Source organism: Hippocampus bargibanti, linkage group LG10 (assembly GCF_051943395.1).
Source record: "Hippocampus bargibanti isolate YZ-2025 linkage group LG10, ASM5194339v1, whole genome shotgun sequence".
Lineage (NCBI taxonomy): Eukaryota > Metazoa > Chordata > Actinopteri > Syngnathiformes > Syngnathidae > Hippocampus > Hippocampus bargibanti.
Window position 1 is genome coordinate 24,351,089 of NC_142743.1, and position 16,818 is coordinate 24,367,906.

At 43.6% G+C, this 16,818-nt stretch overlaps 2 protein-coding genes across 4 annotated transcripts in view; one reads left to right on the forward strand and one right to left on the reverse strand.

Annotated features, from left to right (window-relative positions):
• Positions 1 to 75: 75 nt before the first annotated feature.
• Positions 76 to 11,340, reverse strand: LOC148893070 (ectonucleoside triphosphate diphosphohydrolase 7-like). Of its 3 annotated transcripts, none has more exons than XM_089005918.1 (14): positions 11,160 to 11,340; positions 9,431 to 9,514; positions 8,314 to 8,475; positions 7,280 to 7,485; positions 6,205 to 6,355; positions 5,650 to 5,753; positions 5,353 to 5,412; positions 5,163 to 5,275; positions 4,259 to 4,425; positions 3,979 to 4,180; positions 2,858 to 2,977; positions 2,677 to 2,762; positions 1,900 to 2,061; positions 76 to 1,275 (listed from the first exon to the last, which is right to left on the reverse strand). In XM_089005918.1, the coding sequence occupies exons 2-14, from the start codon at positions 9,436 to 9,438 to the stop codon at positions 1,059 to 1,061; spliced, it is 1,758 nt and encodes a 585-aa protein (XP_088862044.1). In that variant the 5' UTR covers positions 9,439 to 9,514; positions 11,160 to 11,340; the 3' UTR covers positions 76 to 1,058. The 3 variants fall into 3 exon arrangements, with proteins under 3 accessions (XP_088862044.1, XP_088862042.1, XP_088862043.1); XM_089005916.1 differs by having other exon boundaries at positions 5,127 to 5,275; positions 11,160 to 11,339; XM_089005917.1 differs by lacking the exon at positions 5,353 to 5,412 and having other exon boundaries at positions 5,127 to 5,305; positions 11,160 to 11,339.
• Positions 11,341 to 12,125: 785 nt separating this feature from the next.
• The window catches only part of LOC148893071 (mitoferrin-2-like), a 5,526-nt gene continuing 833 nt past the window's right edge, over positions 12,126 to 16,818 (forward strand). The window contains exons 1-4 of the mRNA XM_089005919.1: positions 12,126 to 12,726; positions 14,639 to 14,867; positions 14,989 to 15,045; positions 15,845 to 16,818. The exon at positions 15,845 to 16,818 is cut by the window's right edge and continues 833 nt beyond it. Of these exons, the coding sequence (XP_088862045.1) occupies positions 12,388 to 12,726; positions 14,639 to 14,867; positions 14,989 to 15,045; positions 15,845 to 16,410 (1,191 nt within the window). The 5' untranslated portion in view covers positions 12,126 to 12,387 and the 3' untranslated portion in view covers positions 16,411 to 16,818. The remainder of the gene's footprint in view (positions 12,727 to 14,638; positions 14,868 to 14,988; positions 15,046 to 15,844) is intronic.

The following is a 16,818-nucleotide window of genomic DNA, read 5'->3' on the forward strand; positions in this document are numbered from 1 at the left end:
ACGTTGCATTAAATATATTTTTTAATTATTACATGTTATCATTTGAATTGAAAGAGACGGAGAAATAATTTAAAAAAAAAAGGGTTTTATTGGCATGGAATCATTTTTGTATTCATATTTGAATCATATCTGCTCACTATTGCATCTTGCCCACATCTGTTGGACAATTTTCTTTATTTTTTTCAACAGGCAAAAACAAAAATACACTTTAAAAAAGGAACAACCCCTGCAGCTTTTTGGTCAAACGACTTCATTGGTTAGCTTGTCGTTAGCCTGCTAGCTTAATTGGCTGTGACTGTCTCAATGTCAATGAGAAGAAAAGGAAAAAAAATGTTCGCATGATCACATCATTTATAATTTCATTGTGACCAAGTGGTAATTTTTGTCAAATTAATTTCGAATTTTTTTGTAAAGTTGTCCATTTTATCCATTTATAAAATAAACCAAATATCTTATGAAAAATTATTTTCCATTCAAGCGGTTTCAGCCAAAGCTCGATTGCTTGCTAGCTAGCTCGATTGCTAGCCAGATAGCTCGATTGCTAGCTAGCTAGCTAGTGATTGAGCTATCACTAGCTAGATCGCTCGTGATCTAGCTCATTCACTAGCTAGCTAGGTTAATCGCTAACTAGCTAGTTCAATCGCTATATAGCTACCTCAATCACTAGAATGTTTGATATCGCTAGCTATCTAGCTACTTTGATCGCGAGCTAGTGCAATCACTAGCTAGCTAGCTCAAGATCACTAGCTAGCTAGCTAGCTCAATCTCTAGCTAGCTCAATCGCTAACTAGATCGCTCGCTCGCCAGCTAGCTCAATAGATGTGCATGGAATTTCACAAGTTTGATTTGCTTTGGCGGGCCGAATAAAATAAGATGGCGGGCCAGATTTGGCCCCCGGGCCTTAACTTTAACACCTGTATTTTTTTTTGTCAAGTAGCACAGGACCACAACTTCAAACAGTTTCCCCACCCCAAAGGACGCGGGAATCATTCCAGTGTCGGACAGGAACGATGACATCATAACGCGACCCGCCCCCCAGGGGTCACGACCCCGCCGCTTCAGGGTATGAGCACCTCGCCCTCGTCGGCCCAGAGCATGTCCAGCGCGTCGGCCTGTCGCCGTTCCCGCTGGTGGATGCGCCGCAGGCGGAGGACGTAGAGCAAGATGGCCGCCAGCACCACCAGCAGGCACAAGGAGAACAAGTGGTGGTTGTAGACCAAAGAAGGCCGCAGCCAGCCGGGGTGGCTCTGACGCAGCGCCTCCTGCTGGACGTCCCTAAACGTCACAGGGGCGGAAGGAAGAAAGGATCAGATCTTTTCATCATCACAATCAGAATCGTACTCATGCTAATACTCATACTCATAATAATCAGAATACTAATAATAATAATCATCATCATACATAATACATGCTAATACATACTAATACATAATCATAATATAGTAATAATAAATAAGAATAATTAATTAATAACAATTAATAAGTAATTAATAAATAGTAATAATAATAATACGTACATAATAGTATACATAATTATTCATAATAATATAAAATAATAACTAATAATAAAATAATTAGTATTATTCTAAATAATAATACTAATAATATAATAAGTAATATAAAAAGAAATAATACATAATAATAATAATGATACATAATAATCATACATAATACATTTCATTTATTAGCGCCTTTTAAAACTGTCAAGGGGTAAGCTTTTCTGTGGGCGAGCAGCGGCAGCCACACGCGCCAGCGTTCACTCAACCCGGAGGTTACTCAAATAGATAGCTAGTAGCTAGCTAGCCAGCCAGCTCAATAGCTATCTATCTATCTAGCTAGCCGGCCAATGAGCCGGATGGCAAACTTTTCCCAAAACATTGTTGTTGTTGTTTAGTTGACCTGAGCGGCAGGAATCGCGTCTTGTACAAGATGGCCCCCAGCGTCCACTGCACTTCCCTGTCGTAGACCAGCTGAGCCGTCCTCAGACCGACGTAGTCGCTGGGGAAGCGGAAGCCGGCGTGAAGCACCTCAAACGTCCACGCCGACTTGAAGCACTGAAACCTACCACAAAGACAACAAACAAACAACAAACAGGTCAGATTTTCTTATTCATTTTCAAACTCGCAAATTTGCTACATTTAAACCTTTAGCCACCCACTCCCCATATATTACTTTGAATTATAATAATAATACTAGCTAGCTAGCTAATAGCCAGCTAATAGATAGCTAGCTTGATAGCCAACTAGATAGCTAGCCAGATAGTCAGAAAGCTAGCTCGCTAACTAATAGATAGTAACAATAATACAGTTCATTATCTAGATAGCTAGCTAATAATAATAATCCATTTCATTTCTAAGCGCCTTTCAAAACTCTCATGGAGACTTTACAGTCACAGGATATTTTTTCTGCAGGTGAGCAGCGGCAGCCACACGCGTCAGCATTCACTCAACCCGGAAGTAAATAGATAGAAATCTAGCCAGCTAGCTAGTAGATAGCTAATAGATAGCCACCTAGATAGTTCCATAGCTAATAGCTAGCTCGCCAGATAGTTAGCTAATATACTGAATGTCACTATTAAACACACAGATCGAAAGTTTTGAAAGGTGCTTATAAATGAAATTATTATTACTATTATTATTATAATAAAACGTTTTTCTGACGCCAGTTAGGAAGTACTTGAGTCTGTCGATGTCGGCCTGCTGGGAGAAGAGTTTCTTGTCAAGCCGCAGTTTCAACGTCGACCACCGGGTGGCGCAGAAATCCTACATTGCCGGTGACAAATAAGCCCCGCCCCCTCCCCCCCCCAAAGAGTAAGTCATGTTTTTTTCTTTCAAAATAAGATGCAGTTTTCATTTACCGTGGCGGCTTTGGAATATGTCTCGCTATCGTACTCTCCGCCGATACGGAGGACGTCCTCCATGCAGTAGTAAAACTCGGAGAAGCCGTAGAACTCGCTGTTGCTGAAATCGATGGGGGCCTCAAAACACAAATTATTAATTATTTGCATGACCATTTTTTTCAAAGCTGGGTTTGCTAACGTCTTGGTTCTCGTCCAATTCTGTTTTTGAACAATTAAATCAGGATTAAAAAAAAAGCAGACATTAATTATCATGTGAAATGTTTCGGTTTTCAACCAAATCGCGATTCAAACAGATTTCTGGAACGGATTATGGTTGAAAACACAGGTTTGACTGTATTTGGACATCATTCGGTTTTTGTGTTGACATTTTAATAATACAGTGACGCCTCGTTTACGAAGCCCTTGGCTTACGAACTTTTCAGTTTACGAACGTTACATTCACGAGAATTTTACCTTGGCATACAAACTATTTTTCGGGATACACACGGAGTGCCACTATGAGTGATGTTTCGTTCGCGAACGAGCCTGTTCTCCTAACAACAAAATGGCAGCCGACTGTTTTTGTCCTCTATTCCCCGCCCCCAGTCGTCGGTTAAAGCCACGTGATTGGTCGTGATTTTACCTAGTTCCTCGTCAATTGCGTTCTGCTTAGCTGGGTTGATAGCTTTTTGCATCAAGTGTACAGGTAGTTTGTTTGCGTTATTTGTGGAGCCTGATTGATGGGATATTTTAACCTTGCAGTCTACACTCTGCCTTTGAACGATCAAAGTTGAAATGAGTCAAAATGTCACTGTTTTCTATCCATTTTGTCACTGTCTCTTGGTCGTCTGCCTGTCTCTTTAACGTTCAAACCACCTCCCATCACTGCTGCATTCTTGACCAATCACGTGTGGCTTTAACCGAAGACTAGGGGGGGGGGGATATAGGACAAAAACAGTAGCTGCCATTTCCTTGTTAGTAAAACGGGCTTGTTCGCGAACGACACATCACTCATTGTGACGCTCCGTGTGTATCCTGAAAAATAGTTTGTACGCCAAGGTAAAATTCTCGTGAATGTAACGTTCGTAAAGCGAAACGTTTGGAATCCAAGGCGTTCGTAAGCCGAGGTATCAGCGCACCTGGTAGACTCCGCCTGCCGTCATGGTGCCGTTGCGAAGGCCCAGAAAGGGTCGAACGGCGTCCAGGCAGCGGGTCCAGTCCCCCCGGCCCCTCAGGTACACGGTGCGGTTGCCTCGGACCAGCGTGTGCGACAGGTCCGGGGGCAGGCAGGGGTCCAGGTAGGGCTTGTCCTCGCTCAGGCCCGTCGCGTCCTTGCTCAATCTGGAAAACATTGATGGCTTTCACAATCCCACAATTCATGTTGCGGGCGAGCGAGCGAGCGAGCGAGCGAGCGAGCACCTGTTGTTCTCCGTCGTGGTGTTGAAGACGTGTCGTTCGTAGCGCTGACGGGCCACGTTGCCGCCAAAGCCCGGGAAGGTGGTGACGTAGACGCGGTACATGTGTTGCGTGCGGCCCGCGTCGCAGCCCAGGTTGAATTCGGCCAAGACGCTCTTGCCCGCCTCCTCCTGAAGGCCCGACGCCGCATTTCCTTCACACTTGTGCCATCGGCTCATAAACGCGTACGTGTTGGTGACCGTAGTTTGCCAAAGCCGTCACTTCATTTCTTCACTTTGATGGCTGTTAAAAGTCGTTAGATAGCTAGCTTTAATACGGAAATAGCTCTAGTAAGGAGCTAGCTTTAGTTGGGAACTAGCTTTAGTAGGGAGCTAGCTATAGTAGGGAGCTATCTCTAGTAGCGAGCTGACTGTACTAGCAAGCTAGCTCTAGTGGCGAGCAAGCACTAGTAGCGAGCTAACTCTACTAGAGAGCTAGCTCTAGTAAGGAGCTAGCTCTAGTAGCAAGCTAGCACTAGTAGTGAGCTAATTCTACTAATGAGCTAACTGTACTAGCAAGCTAGCGCAAGTAGCTATCTAGCTCTACTAGCGAGCTAGCATTAGTAGCGATCTAGCGCAAGAAGCGAGCTAACTCTGCTCGTGAGCTAACTACTAGTGAGCAAGCGCTAGTAGTGAGCTAGCTCTACTAGCGAGCTAGCTCTGGTGGGGAGCTAGCTCTAATAGCGAGCTAACTATACTAGCGAGCTAGCACTACTGGCGCGCCAGCTCTGCTGGTACGGTTTGTCACAATCGTAGTTGGCTCCGCTGGTGAGGCGGCTCCGTAACGTAGTTAGCTTAGTTACTTTAGCTCGCAACTGTGTTGTCACCCTGACCTCTTGCGGGGAGCCGAAGGCGATGACGCCGGGCACCTCGTAGGCGATCTGCAGCGAAGCTCCGCCCATGTCCATGATCCCCACGGTGCGGCGACGGCTGATTGGCCGCTGGTGCTGCGAGCTGGCGGTCACCTCCACCGCGCCGTCCTCTGCGGCGCACAAAATGGCTCCACGCTTAGCTTGAAAAGTCGAGAGGCGCGCGTTAGCTTGCGCGGCGTTCTCTCACCGTCGTCAGCGTGGTCGAAGCGGCCCAAAACAAAGTTGATGCCAATCCATGCGTAAACGCCTTTCAACAAACACAAAAAGACTGTTGAATTGATAGCTAGCTAGCTAGCTAGCTAGACAGCTAATAGATAGCAAATAGATAGCCAGCTAGGAGGCCAGCAACGGTGACCCCATTCAACCGGGAATAATTCAAATTAGATCAAGTTAGCTAACTAGTTAAGGGATGACTAATAGATAATTAGCTAGCTAGTTAGCCACCTCAAACTTATTATTATTTTCGGCAAATAATGACACTCACCTTCTTGTTTCCCGGAGATGACCTCAGCGTGAGAGCGGGAAAACAAAAAATCAAAGTCCAGAGGGACGTCACTCACCAGGTCGTCCAAAATGGCCGCTTGCTGGCTGCACCAAAACCAGAATCAGAAGTTACAGAGTTAGCTATCTAGCTATCTAACTAGCTATTTAGCTATCTATTTATCCATCTATCTAGCAATCTATTTATCGCTTGAGCAAGGGAACTAGAGCAAGAGAGCTAGCTTGCTTGCTCGCTAACTTGCTCGCTAGCTAGCTTACCAGCTCTCTCTCTGTCTTTATCTATCTAGCTAACTAGCTAGCCATCTAGTTAATCACCATTTAATATTTTCTAGCTATGTGCTAGCTAGCTAGCTATCAAATTCTGTGGATCTGTGGTCCACAATACGAATCAAGGACAGACTTGCTCGCTAGCTTGCTAGCTCTCTCTCTGTCTTTATTCCGCAGGGGTGTGGGGTGGGGGGTTAGCCGTAGTTAGCGCTCGGCTACAGTCGATGCTATCGAATCTTATGGCTTGAAGTGGTTGTAGATGCCTCCATACCTCTCGGGCAGCATCCTCATGCCCGCCGTGCAGAGGATGTAGAGCGGCGTCTCCTTGTGTTTGTCGCGGGGCACGTGAGCGGCGGCGAAGCCCAGCAGGGGGCGCAGGTAGTCGCTAGCGCTCGTCGGAGTGGTCGCCAGCGAGGAAATACCTGAAAGTCAAACCAAATGATTTTTTTCCCGCTCCCCTAACTGTTTGTTATTAGCTATCTATGAGCTATTAGCTATCTATTAGTTGGCTATCTAGCTGGCTATCTGTTGGCTATCTAGCTGAGTAGCTATTAACTGTCTAGCTGGCTGGCTGGCGCTTAGAAATGAAATGTATTATTATTATTATTATTATTATTATTTCATTTACAAGTGTTCACTCAACCCGGAAGTAACTCTAATAGACAGCTAGCTAGCTGGCTAATAGATAAATAATAAATAGCTAACTAGATAGATAGCATATATACAGCATATAGACAGCAAATCGATAGCTAGTTAGGTCGCGAATGGATTGCGAATAGATAGGAAATACATAGCTAGCTAGGTAGCCTGCCTTTCAAAACTCTCAGTCACTTTACAGTCACAGGATCAGTTGTTCTGCGGGTGAGCAGCGGCAGCCACACACGCTAGCGTTCACAACTTAAATAGATAGAAAGCTAGCTAGCTAGCTAATAGTTAGCTAATAATAATAACAATAATACATTTCATTATCTGGCTAGCTATCTAGCTAGCCAGCCAGATAGCTAATAATAATAATAATAATAATAATAATCCATTTCATTCATAAGGCCTTTCAAAACTTTTCCCAGTCATAGAATCAGTTTTTCTGCGGGTGAGCAGCGGCAGACACACACACCAGCGTTCACTCAACCCGGATATAACTAAAAAAAATAGAAAGCTAGCCAGCTAATAAATAGCCAACTGATAGATAGCTAGATAGCCAGCCAGCTACACAGCTAATAGATAGCCACCAAGACAGCCAGCTAATAGATAGCTAGCGAGATATCTCGCCAGCCAAAAAGCTTCATAGCTAATCTACAGCTAGCGATATAGCATATTTTTTTTGTTCATGACTTCAGGACACAGACCGGGTTTAATCTTCTTGACGACAGGCTGTCGTTGGGGGTCCCTCATCTGTCGTATGTCGAGTAGCGTGTGAGGGTTTCCGTTGTGGGGGGGCCAGTAGTACACGAACACGCGAGAGCCGCTACTGCCGCAGTCCACCACCACGCCGTAGTTGAGAGCCGCGTCGCGCACGTCCGTAGCCTCCATGGACTCGGCCATGGAGAGGTACCTGCAAGCAACGCAGGAGGGGAGGGCAATCATCATCATCATCATCATCATCATCATCATCATCACCATAATAATCATAACAATAACCTTAGTCATCGTAACCGTAATAATAATATTAATAATAATAAAAATAATATAATAGTAAGAGTAGTAATAATTGTAATAGTAGTAATAGTGATAGTAATAGTCATAGTCAATAGTCATAGTCATAGTAATTGTAATAGTAATAGTAATAGTAATTGGAATAATAATAGTAATAATAGTAATAATAGTAATAATAATAATACTAATAGTAAGAGTAGTAATAGTAATAATAGTAATAATAGTGATAGTAATAGTAATAGTCAATAGTCATAGTCATAGTAATAGTAATGGTAATAATAGTAGTAATAATAGTAATGATAATAATACTAATAATAATAATACATTTCATTTATAAGCGCCTTTCAAAAATCTTTCAAAGAAGAAAATAAATGTACTATTATTATTATTATGATTATTATTATAGCCATCTAGCTAATAGATAGATCGCCAGATAGCTAGATAGTTATCGAGCTAATACATAGCTCGATAGCTAGCTAGCTAATAGCTATCTAGCTAGCTAGCTCGCTAATAGATAGCTAGCTAGATAACTATCTATCTAGATAGCTAGCTAAATAGCTGGTTGGTTATAGCTAGGTAGCTAACCAGCCAGATAGCAAATAGATAGGGCCGCTGGGCCCTCGATGGCAGGAACCGTGCGAATCAAAACATCTGCAGCTCTTTTGAAAAGCGTTTTGTTTGCTTTCCATCAAGGACAAAGAGGATGAACACGTGTTCACTGACTCACTTGCTAAAGTGAGTGCCATGTGGTCTGCGCCCGGCCCGTCGGAGTCTCTGGTGGGTGCCCAGGAGTAGCAGGACTGAGGCTAGCAGCAACAGTAGCAGCAGGAGCTTCTGCCGAGGGGCTACGCCACAGTACCAGGACGCCGGCACGAACCACAACGTGATCCTGGACACACACGCAACACTTAAGGACCTTTTAGAATACAGTGATACCTCCTGGCTTACAAACTTTTCGGTTTACGAACGTTACATTGATGAAAATGTTCCCTTGGCATATGAACTATTTTTCGGGATACGCGCGGAGCTGCCACAATGAGTGATGTGCCCTTTGCGAACGAGCCCATTCTCCTAACAAGAAAATGGCAGCCGGCTTGTTTTGGTCCTCTATGCCCCGCCCCTAGTCGTCAGTGAAAGCCATGTGATTGGTCAAGAACGCAGCAGTGAGGGGAGGTGGTTTAAACATTAAAGAGACAGGCAGACGACAGAGAGAGCGAGAGTGATAAAATGGATTTCAACTTTGATAGTGTGTAGACTGCAAGGTTAACATTCCCCTCAATCAGGCTCCACAAATAACCTGCACAAGCCATCTGTACACTTGATGCAAAAAGCTATCAAGCCAGCTAAGCAGAACACAATTGATGAGGAACTAGGTAAAATGATGGCAGAGAAAGATCATTCCTCAAGATGGTGAGAGAAGACTCATCAAGTGTTTTGCTGATGAAACCGGCCACTCCACTGCATGAAGCCATCAACGACCATCACAAAGGTCAATAAAACGACTTTATTATACAGCACTGTACATTTCTGTAATTATAATACCACAGTACATTTATTAAGGTCTATTTTGTGTAGTTTTAATGCTTAGAAGAGTAGAAAATAATGTTTAATGGGGACCTGGGAATGGATTATTCTCATTTTGAATGGTTTCCTATGGGAAATTAATTTTTGGGATACACACTTTTCACCTTACACCCTGTGTGGGAACCAATTAAGTTCGTAAGCCAAGGTATCACTGTAATATCAGATGTGTCGACATCCGAGTGGAAAGAAGAATCCCAAGCGCAGCCATCCATCCATCCATCAGGCCCAACACGACGATAATAGTCAAAGTCAAATATTACCGTGCCATGTGTCCACCACATGGACCTGTTGAAGAACACAGTCGTCACCTCATGGTCGCTGAGGAACCCGCTCACAACTCTGACCTGTGTTGAAAAACCACTTTTCAAGACCACAACAGTCAAAATGCTACCTGCCACTCTTCCTTACAGTTAAAAACGCCAAGTGTGAGGTTTATCTTCCACTTTGAAGAGCCTTGAGAGTTCAAGGACTTCATCTGTTCGTCACAGCGGTTACACGAGATTTGTTGGTTCAATACACGGGTGTCAAAGTCAAGGCTCGGGGGCCAAATCCGGCCCACCACATCATTTTATTCGGCCCGCAAAAGCAAATCAAGCATATAATATCTCAAGTAATTTCGCTCCAATTTCCCCATTGTGGGACGAATAAAGTTTTTCTGATTGTGTTTGTTATGCGGAGGTGATGAAACATTCTTACGGTTTCCCCAAACTCATCACAGCCCTCGAAAGGAAACCAAAACTAAAATGTGGCCAAAAAAAATTGCTTTCATAAATCATCATACTTATCAGTGGTTTATTTGTCAATCGCGATAGGGAGTTAATTGCAGTAGTTAGGTAAATGATTAAATTGATTACTTCCAATCAGTTGTTTATGAGTTCGCCGATGACAGCACTTAAAGGACAACCGACACATGCGGACAAGTTGCGTCCATAATTTGTAAAATCACTTGAAATGACTTCTACTGAGCGTAGTTTACAAAGATTCCACCGCATATAGCGATATTTTACGTATTAAGACACATGCTGAATATTCAGGAAGTCTTGTTTTCCAGTTGATGACATCACGTCAGGAACGCCCCTGACCGAGAAAGCGACACACAATGCATTTTGGGTACTTTGTTTGGTCTGAAAACTTCATGTTGATCCATGCTGATGGTGAAATGAGAAGGAAAACACATCAATAACGCAATGGTGAATTGTTGTGTGTTGCACCAAGACTACTATTTGATACTAGTTGACACAAATTCCCAGCAGACAAATCAGCCCATTTCCAACGGAGCTTGGGCGCCATCTTGTGCATTTTCTGGGATGCTACATTGGAGTCCTGACAGCTCAAAATGAGCCGGAAGGACTTCTTGAATCGATTGCAAACATTTATGCTTTCCTCTTCAGAACTATTTGAATCATATTCATAACTGGATGAGTAACAAGAAAGCATCTTCTCCCAATCTGAACTCTCGGAAGCCATTGTTTTGATTCTAGAGCAAGGCAAGACGTCCTGATGTGACGTCACGAACAAGGGGGCGGGACCCTCTGAAACTCGCCATTTCCGGGGTCATTTTGAAGTAGTTTTGGGACACTTTAACTCATTTTTATTGGTGTTTTGCATTTGACTATAAATATCAGCCCGTGCGTTTTGGGTATTTTAAATGCTATAAAACATGTTTCTGATGTCAGTTAGGAAACAAAAAACGCTGTCGGTTGTCCTTCAAGCTTTAAGCTTAAGCTCGTCATGGAGATTTGTTAGTAAATTCGAGTAGTATCAATGTAAAGTATTACACAATAACATATGAATGACGAAACGTGGGTGCTCTTCCCAGCAGCTTCCTGGTTGTTTAACAGGCTATAATAATGAGAATAAAACTATCACGTTGGCGTTGGCGTCTAATGTTTTTCCTCTTTCATAAAACAAGACATAACTGCATCAAAACAACTGGAATTTAGCATGCCAACAATCCATATGGCGTTGCACGTCGTCATTCAAACCTACCGTAAGAAGCCGCTCCGCGGTCGTCGTGACACAGTAGGACACTTCTTGTCCCTTAGACAGTAAAATGTGATCAATAAATAAGTGATCGACTGAAACGATCGTATGACACTGGTATTACACAACGGGGCGACAACGAATACAGACTGTCAAGTGTAAAGGAATCCGAATGTTCTACTTCCGGTCGGCACGACGTAATTACGTGAGGTGCATTTCAGTGCCGTAGGAAAAACTGCTTATCAATCGACGGATGTCAAATTACTGTATGTCTAATATTTTTGATTCTCTATATTGTAGACTTGCGCCTCTCACATCCGGGAACGTGTAGCCGTGGGAATAAATGAAGGCAAATTGTAGCATCGAGGGTTTTTCTTTCGTTTCCACTTCAGCAAGTTTCTTCTTGGAAATTCTCCTAAGATCCAATGACGCATTATGTTGATGACAATGTTATTTATTTATTAGCACAGATGTTCATTTAAGCTAATAATTATTTTTTTAATCGTCAATGATGTTTTCGTACTTTGTTTTAAGGTGGGGCAAATCTCAATTCAAGTGCGAGTTCCTACATTCACTATCAGGTATTTGATACCAGCCGTCACAAAATACGATTACAAAAAAACATCCGGGTGCCGTCGAATTATCTACATCGCATCACTCGGCGCATAAAAATGTCCACAATTATAACCATTCGAAAGGGCATTTTGTTCGGACCGCCTTTGTGGGGAAACACGCACAGTTCAATGAAAAGGGCTGAAAAGGAACGGCTGTCATTTCATCCAATCACATTTTACACACTCCTGATGGGAATTCCGGCTCTTTTCAGAGAATCGAATGTTTTGGCTCGCCTCACTAAAGAGATCTGGCTGTTAAGGCTCCCAAATGGCTCCTCGGGTTTTTTTTGTTGCTTAAATTAACTAACTCCCAAAAATCATGTAAAATGTGAAAAACTAATTACTCATGTAAAAAATACACTACATCATGTTTTTATTTATATGGCTTGATTTATATGTGCACAGAGAGCATCCACTAACTTTCACAGAGATTCGGCTCTAAGAACCGGCTCGTGCGCGAACGACACTGTTGTCGTCATCATGACGTCGCGCCCGGTCTTTTGCGTAAGTATCCCGGAACCGCCGACCCGCCAATTGACTATCCGTCTGGCACCAGCGGCGGTACTTCTTGGTCGCTGCAAAGCGAGACCGGTGGGCGTCTTTTATAACCCGCCATCCAAATGGCAGGTGGCGGCTTCGCGTCCCGGCGCGCTTCGCCGGACACGCCGGATGTCGACCCCCGAGATGTCGAAACGGCAAGCGGGACCGACTTTCGTTGGTTTGGCGACACAGTGGTCAGCACCACCGGGGGGTTGCTCGGAGGTTTCGCACCCTCGAGCGTGTCAGCAGGGCAGGATTTGTCTCCGGTGTTGCACCGAGCCATCGCCGAGTTCTCGACCGAGGCGGAAGTGGACTACGAAGGGCTGCCCCAAGGATCCACCGTCGGGACGCACATGTTGGCCGGAGCCGTAGCTGGAATCATGGAGCACTGCCTCATGTACCCCGTCGATTGTGTCAAGGTAAGACGCCACACAAGCGGACGTTTGCATTTTGCACAACGTGTTCATTTTAGGGTCAAGTTTGACTCGATTTGACCAAAAATGCGCGTTGCGTAAAGCGGGTTTGCCCCCGACGTGTCCCGACATCGGATGACGACACGTTAACGGTTTTGCAAGTAACCTTGCCGTCCGCGAGGTCAATTCTTCAGCATTTAGTTATGGAAAAACAAACATGCGTGGAAATTTAGACGTTGAATATGACGATTAATAACTCCCACCACATGTCGTGTAAAATGTCATTTAAAAAGAAGCAAATAATAACTCCTCATGTTGGACTGCTGTGGGCTAGCGTGCATCCATTATCGGACACTTTTCTAAAATAATAATAATCATAAATAACATTACATTTTAAGCGCCTTTCAAAACTCTCAAGGACACTTTACAGTCACAGACAAGCATAGGTACAATAATAAATAAAATACAAGCACAAAGAGAATGCAATTAATAAAATACAGATATAAATAGAAACAAGAAAACACAGAAAATGTCATTTTAAAACGGTGGCTTTTGAGATTTGACTTGAAGGTGGGAATAAGTGAGTTCGGAGGCGGAGCAGCTGAAAGCCCTGTCCCCCATTGTGCTGAGGGGGGCATACAGATGTATTATTATTATTATTATGAAGAATGATTATTTAACTTGGCGCAGATGCCCTCTTTTTTTTTTTCAAAAGTCAATTGGATAATGCCTGGTTCTCTCCGATCACTCGTTTCCCAACTGAACCACGAATCAAAGTTGATTGTTTTTCTTGCGAGAGCACCGTAGCGCTGCACTTGGCAGGATTGTTGATAACTATTTAGGAGGAAGGCAAAAAAAAATGAAGCACATTCAGAATGACTGGACACATTCCACCGAAGGCCAGTGAGGCACAGAGTGGGAATTTGCACACAGACATCCAGTGCCATTTTGGAAATGGATGTTTGTAATAAATACTACTCTTTACAACAGGGGTGTCAAACTTATAAATTATATAAACATAAGCTCTTTATCTATCTATCTATCTATCTATCTATCTATCTATCTATCTATCTATCTATCTATCTATCTATCTATCTATCTATCTATCTATCTATCTATCTATCTATCTATCTATCTATCTATCTATCTATCTATCTATCTATCTATCTATCTATCTATCTATCTATCTATCATTAATAATAAATTTCATTTCTAAGCGCCTTTCAAAACTTTCAAGGTCACTTTAAAGTTTTTCTGTGGGTGAGCAGCGGCAACCACACGCGCCAGCGTTCACTCAACCCGGAAGTAACTCATATAGATACAAAGCTAGCTATCTGGCTAATAGGTAGATAATAATAATAATAATACTAATAATAATACGCAACTCAGATAGAAAGCTAGCTAGCTAAGAGATAGCTAGATAGCTACCTAATAGCTATAACCAATAAACACATTTAAAAAATAAATACATAAGCAATTAAGTACATAAATAAATCACTACATAACTAAATAACTACGTAAATAACTAAATAAGTAAATAAATAAAACATAAAAATAAACATGTGATAAATAATAATAATAATAAAAAATATGTAATGAACAAATTATCTGATGAGTAAACACATTTAATAAATAAATAAATAAGCAATTAACGACATAACTAAAGAACTACATAACTAAATAAATAAATATATATGACATTTATTATTATTATTGTTATTATTATTATGATTATTATTCTTGCCACCTTTTTGATTTCGTCACCGCGTTGCCGTTGTCAAGACTCCTTGGTGAAATCATGGCCCATCATCGGTCATAATAATAATAATAATAATAATAATCCATTTAATTTCTAAGTGCCTTTTTAGAGTCAGAGACAAGCATGAAAATGACCTTGTGTTTCTTTCCTCCTGACTAGACTCGCATGCAGAGCTTGCGGCCCGAGCCGAAGGCGCGTTACCGCAACGTGTTGGAGGCCCTGCAACGGATCGTGCGCACGGAGGGCTTGCGGCGGCCGTTCCGCGGCATCAACGCGCTGGCCATGGGCGCAGGCCCCGCCCACGCGCTCTACTTCGCCACCTACGAGCGCATCAAGTTCACGCTGAGCAACGCCATCCACCCCGGGGCCAACAGCCACTTTGCTAACGGTCAGTCTTGCCTTTTGTGCGTGCGTGCGTGCGTGTGTGTGTGGGTGTGATTTTAATGTGTGTGTGTGAGAGTGATTTTAATGTGTGTGAGCGTGTGATCTTAACGTGTGATTTTGTGCAGGGGTTGCCGGCTGTATGGCCACCGTCATCCATGACGGCATCATGAACCCCGCTGAAGGTAAACAAACAAAATTCGGAAACGCTTTCATTGACTTTTTCCCGACCGCTTTAAAATATCGGCGCCTATCCCAGTTGTCTTCGGTCAGTAGACAGGGGACACCCTGAACCCGTTGCCAGCCAATCGCGGGGCACAGAGACACAAACAACCATTTGCTTTCACAGTCGCACTTCGGGACAATTTGGAGTGTTCAATCAAGCCATCTGTCCACTTGATGCAAAAAGCTATCAAGCCAGCTAAACAGAACACAATTGATGAGGAACTAGATAAAATGATGGCAGAGAAAGCACCGACAAGAGATCATTCCTCAAGATGGTGAAAGGAGGCTACGTTCCTCATCAAGTGTTTCATGCTGATGAAAGCGGCCACTCCATTCCATCAACGAGCATCACAAAGGGCAATAAAACCACTTTATTATGAAGTACAGTTTATTTTTTCATTATAATACCATAGCACATTTATTATGCATAAAATAAGGTATATTTTGTGTAGTTTTAGGGCTTAGAAGAGTAGAAAATGATGTTTTATGGGCACCTGGGAACGGATTATTCTCATTTTAATGGTTTCCTATGGGAAATTAATTTTTGGGATACACACTTTTCGCCTGACACACTCTGTCTGTGAAGCAATTAAGTTTGTAAGCCAAGGTATCACTCTAAATAAATAGCAAATGTCCCTTTTTTCTGCATAATTTGAGAATCGGCCAACGACAACCAAATATTTGTTGTAACCTTGGTGACATTGTAAGCGATTGTAATGGCCGCTTGACGGCCATATTTGCATCCCGTTTTTGCGACAGTGGTGAAGCAGCGCATCCAGATGTTCGGCTCGCCGTACCGCAGCGTGCTGCACTGCGTGAGGTCCACGTTACGGCAGGAGGGTCCGTCGGCCTTCTACCGCAGCTACACCACCCAGCTCACCTTGAACGCGCCCTACCAGGCGCTCCACTTTATGACCTACGAGTACCTGCAGGAGGCGCTAAACCCGCACAGAAACTACAACCCCGCCTCTCACATGCTGTCGGGGGCTCTGGCCGGCGCGCTCGCCGCCGCCGCCACCACGCCGCTCGACGTCTGCAAGACGCTGCTCAACACGCAGGAGGCGGCGGTCGCTCACGTGCTTCACGCCCAAGTGGGCGGGGCCCCGGCCGCCCGTCACATCTCCGGTTTGGGCGTGGCCTTTCGGACGGTGTACCGCACGGGCGGCGCGGCGGCTTTTTTCAAGGGTGTGCAGGCTCGCGTCATTTACCAGATGCCGTCCACCGCTGTCAGTTGGTCCGTCTACGAGTTCTTTAAGTACGTCATCAGCAAGCGGCAGCACGAGAAGCGCCTGCGCGGTGACCACCAGATGGCGACAAACAAATGATGTGAGGCGCTTTCAATTGCAAATTTCAGCAAAATATTTTCGGAATCGATTTTCCGAAGTACAGTGATACCTCGGTTTACGAAGCCCTTGTCTTACGAACTTTTCGGTTTACGAACGTTAAATTGATGTAAATTTTACCTTGGCATGCGAACTATTTTTCGGGATACACACGGAGCTGCCACAATGAGTGATGTTTCTTTCGCGAACGAGCCCGTTCTCCTAACAAGAAAATGGTAGCCGCCTTGTTTTGGTCCTCTATTCCCCGCCCCCAGTCTTTGGTTAAAGCCACGTGATTGGTCAAGAACGCAGCAGTGAGGGGAGGTGGTTCAAACATTAGAGACATGCAGACGACAGAGAGAGAGTGGGAAAATGGATAGAAAACAGTGAAATTTAATAACTTTGAAACTT

Coding starts and splice junctions, on each gene's coding strand:
- LOC148893070 (XM_089005916.1), bottom strand. Junction 5,754..6,204: donor ATGAGGATGCTGCCCGAGAG/GTATGGAGGCAT, acceptor GTTTTGGTGCAG/CCAGCAAGCGGCCATTTTGG. Junction 2,978..3,978: donor CGGCAGGCGGAGTCTACCAG/GTGCGCTGATAC, acceptor TTGTGTTTTGAG/GCCCCCATCGATTTCAGCAA.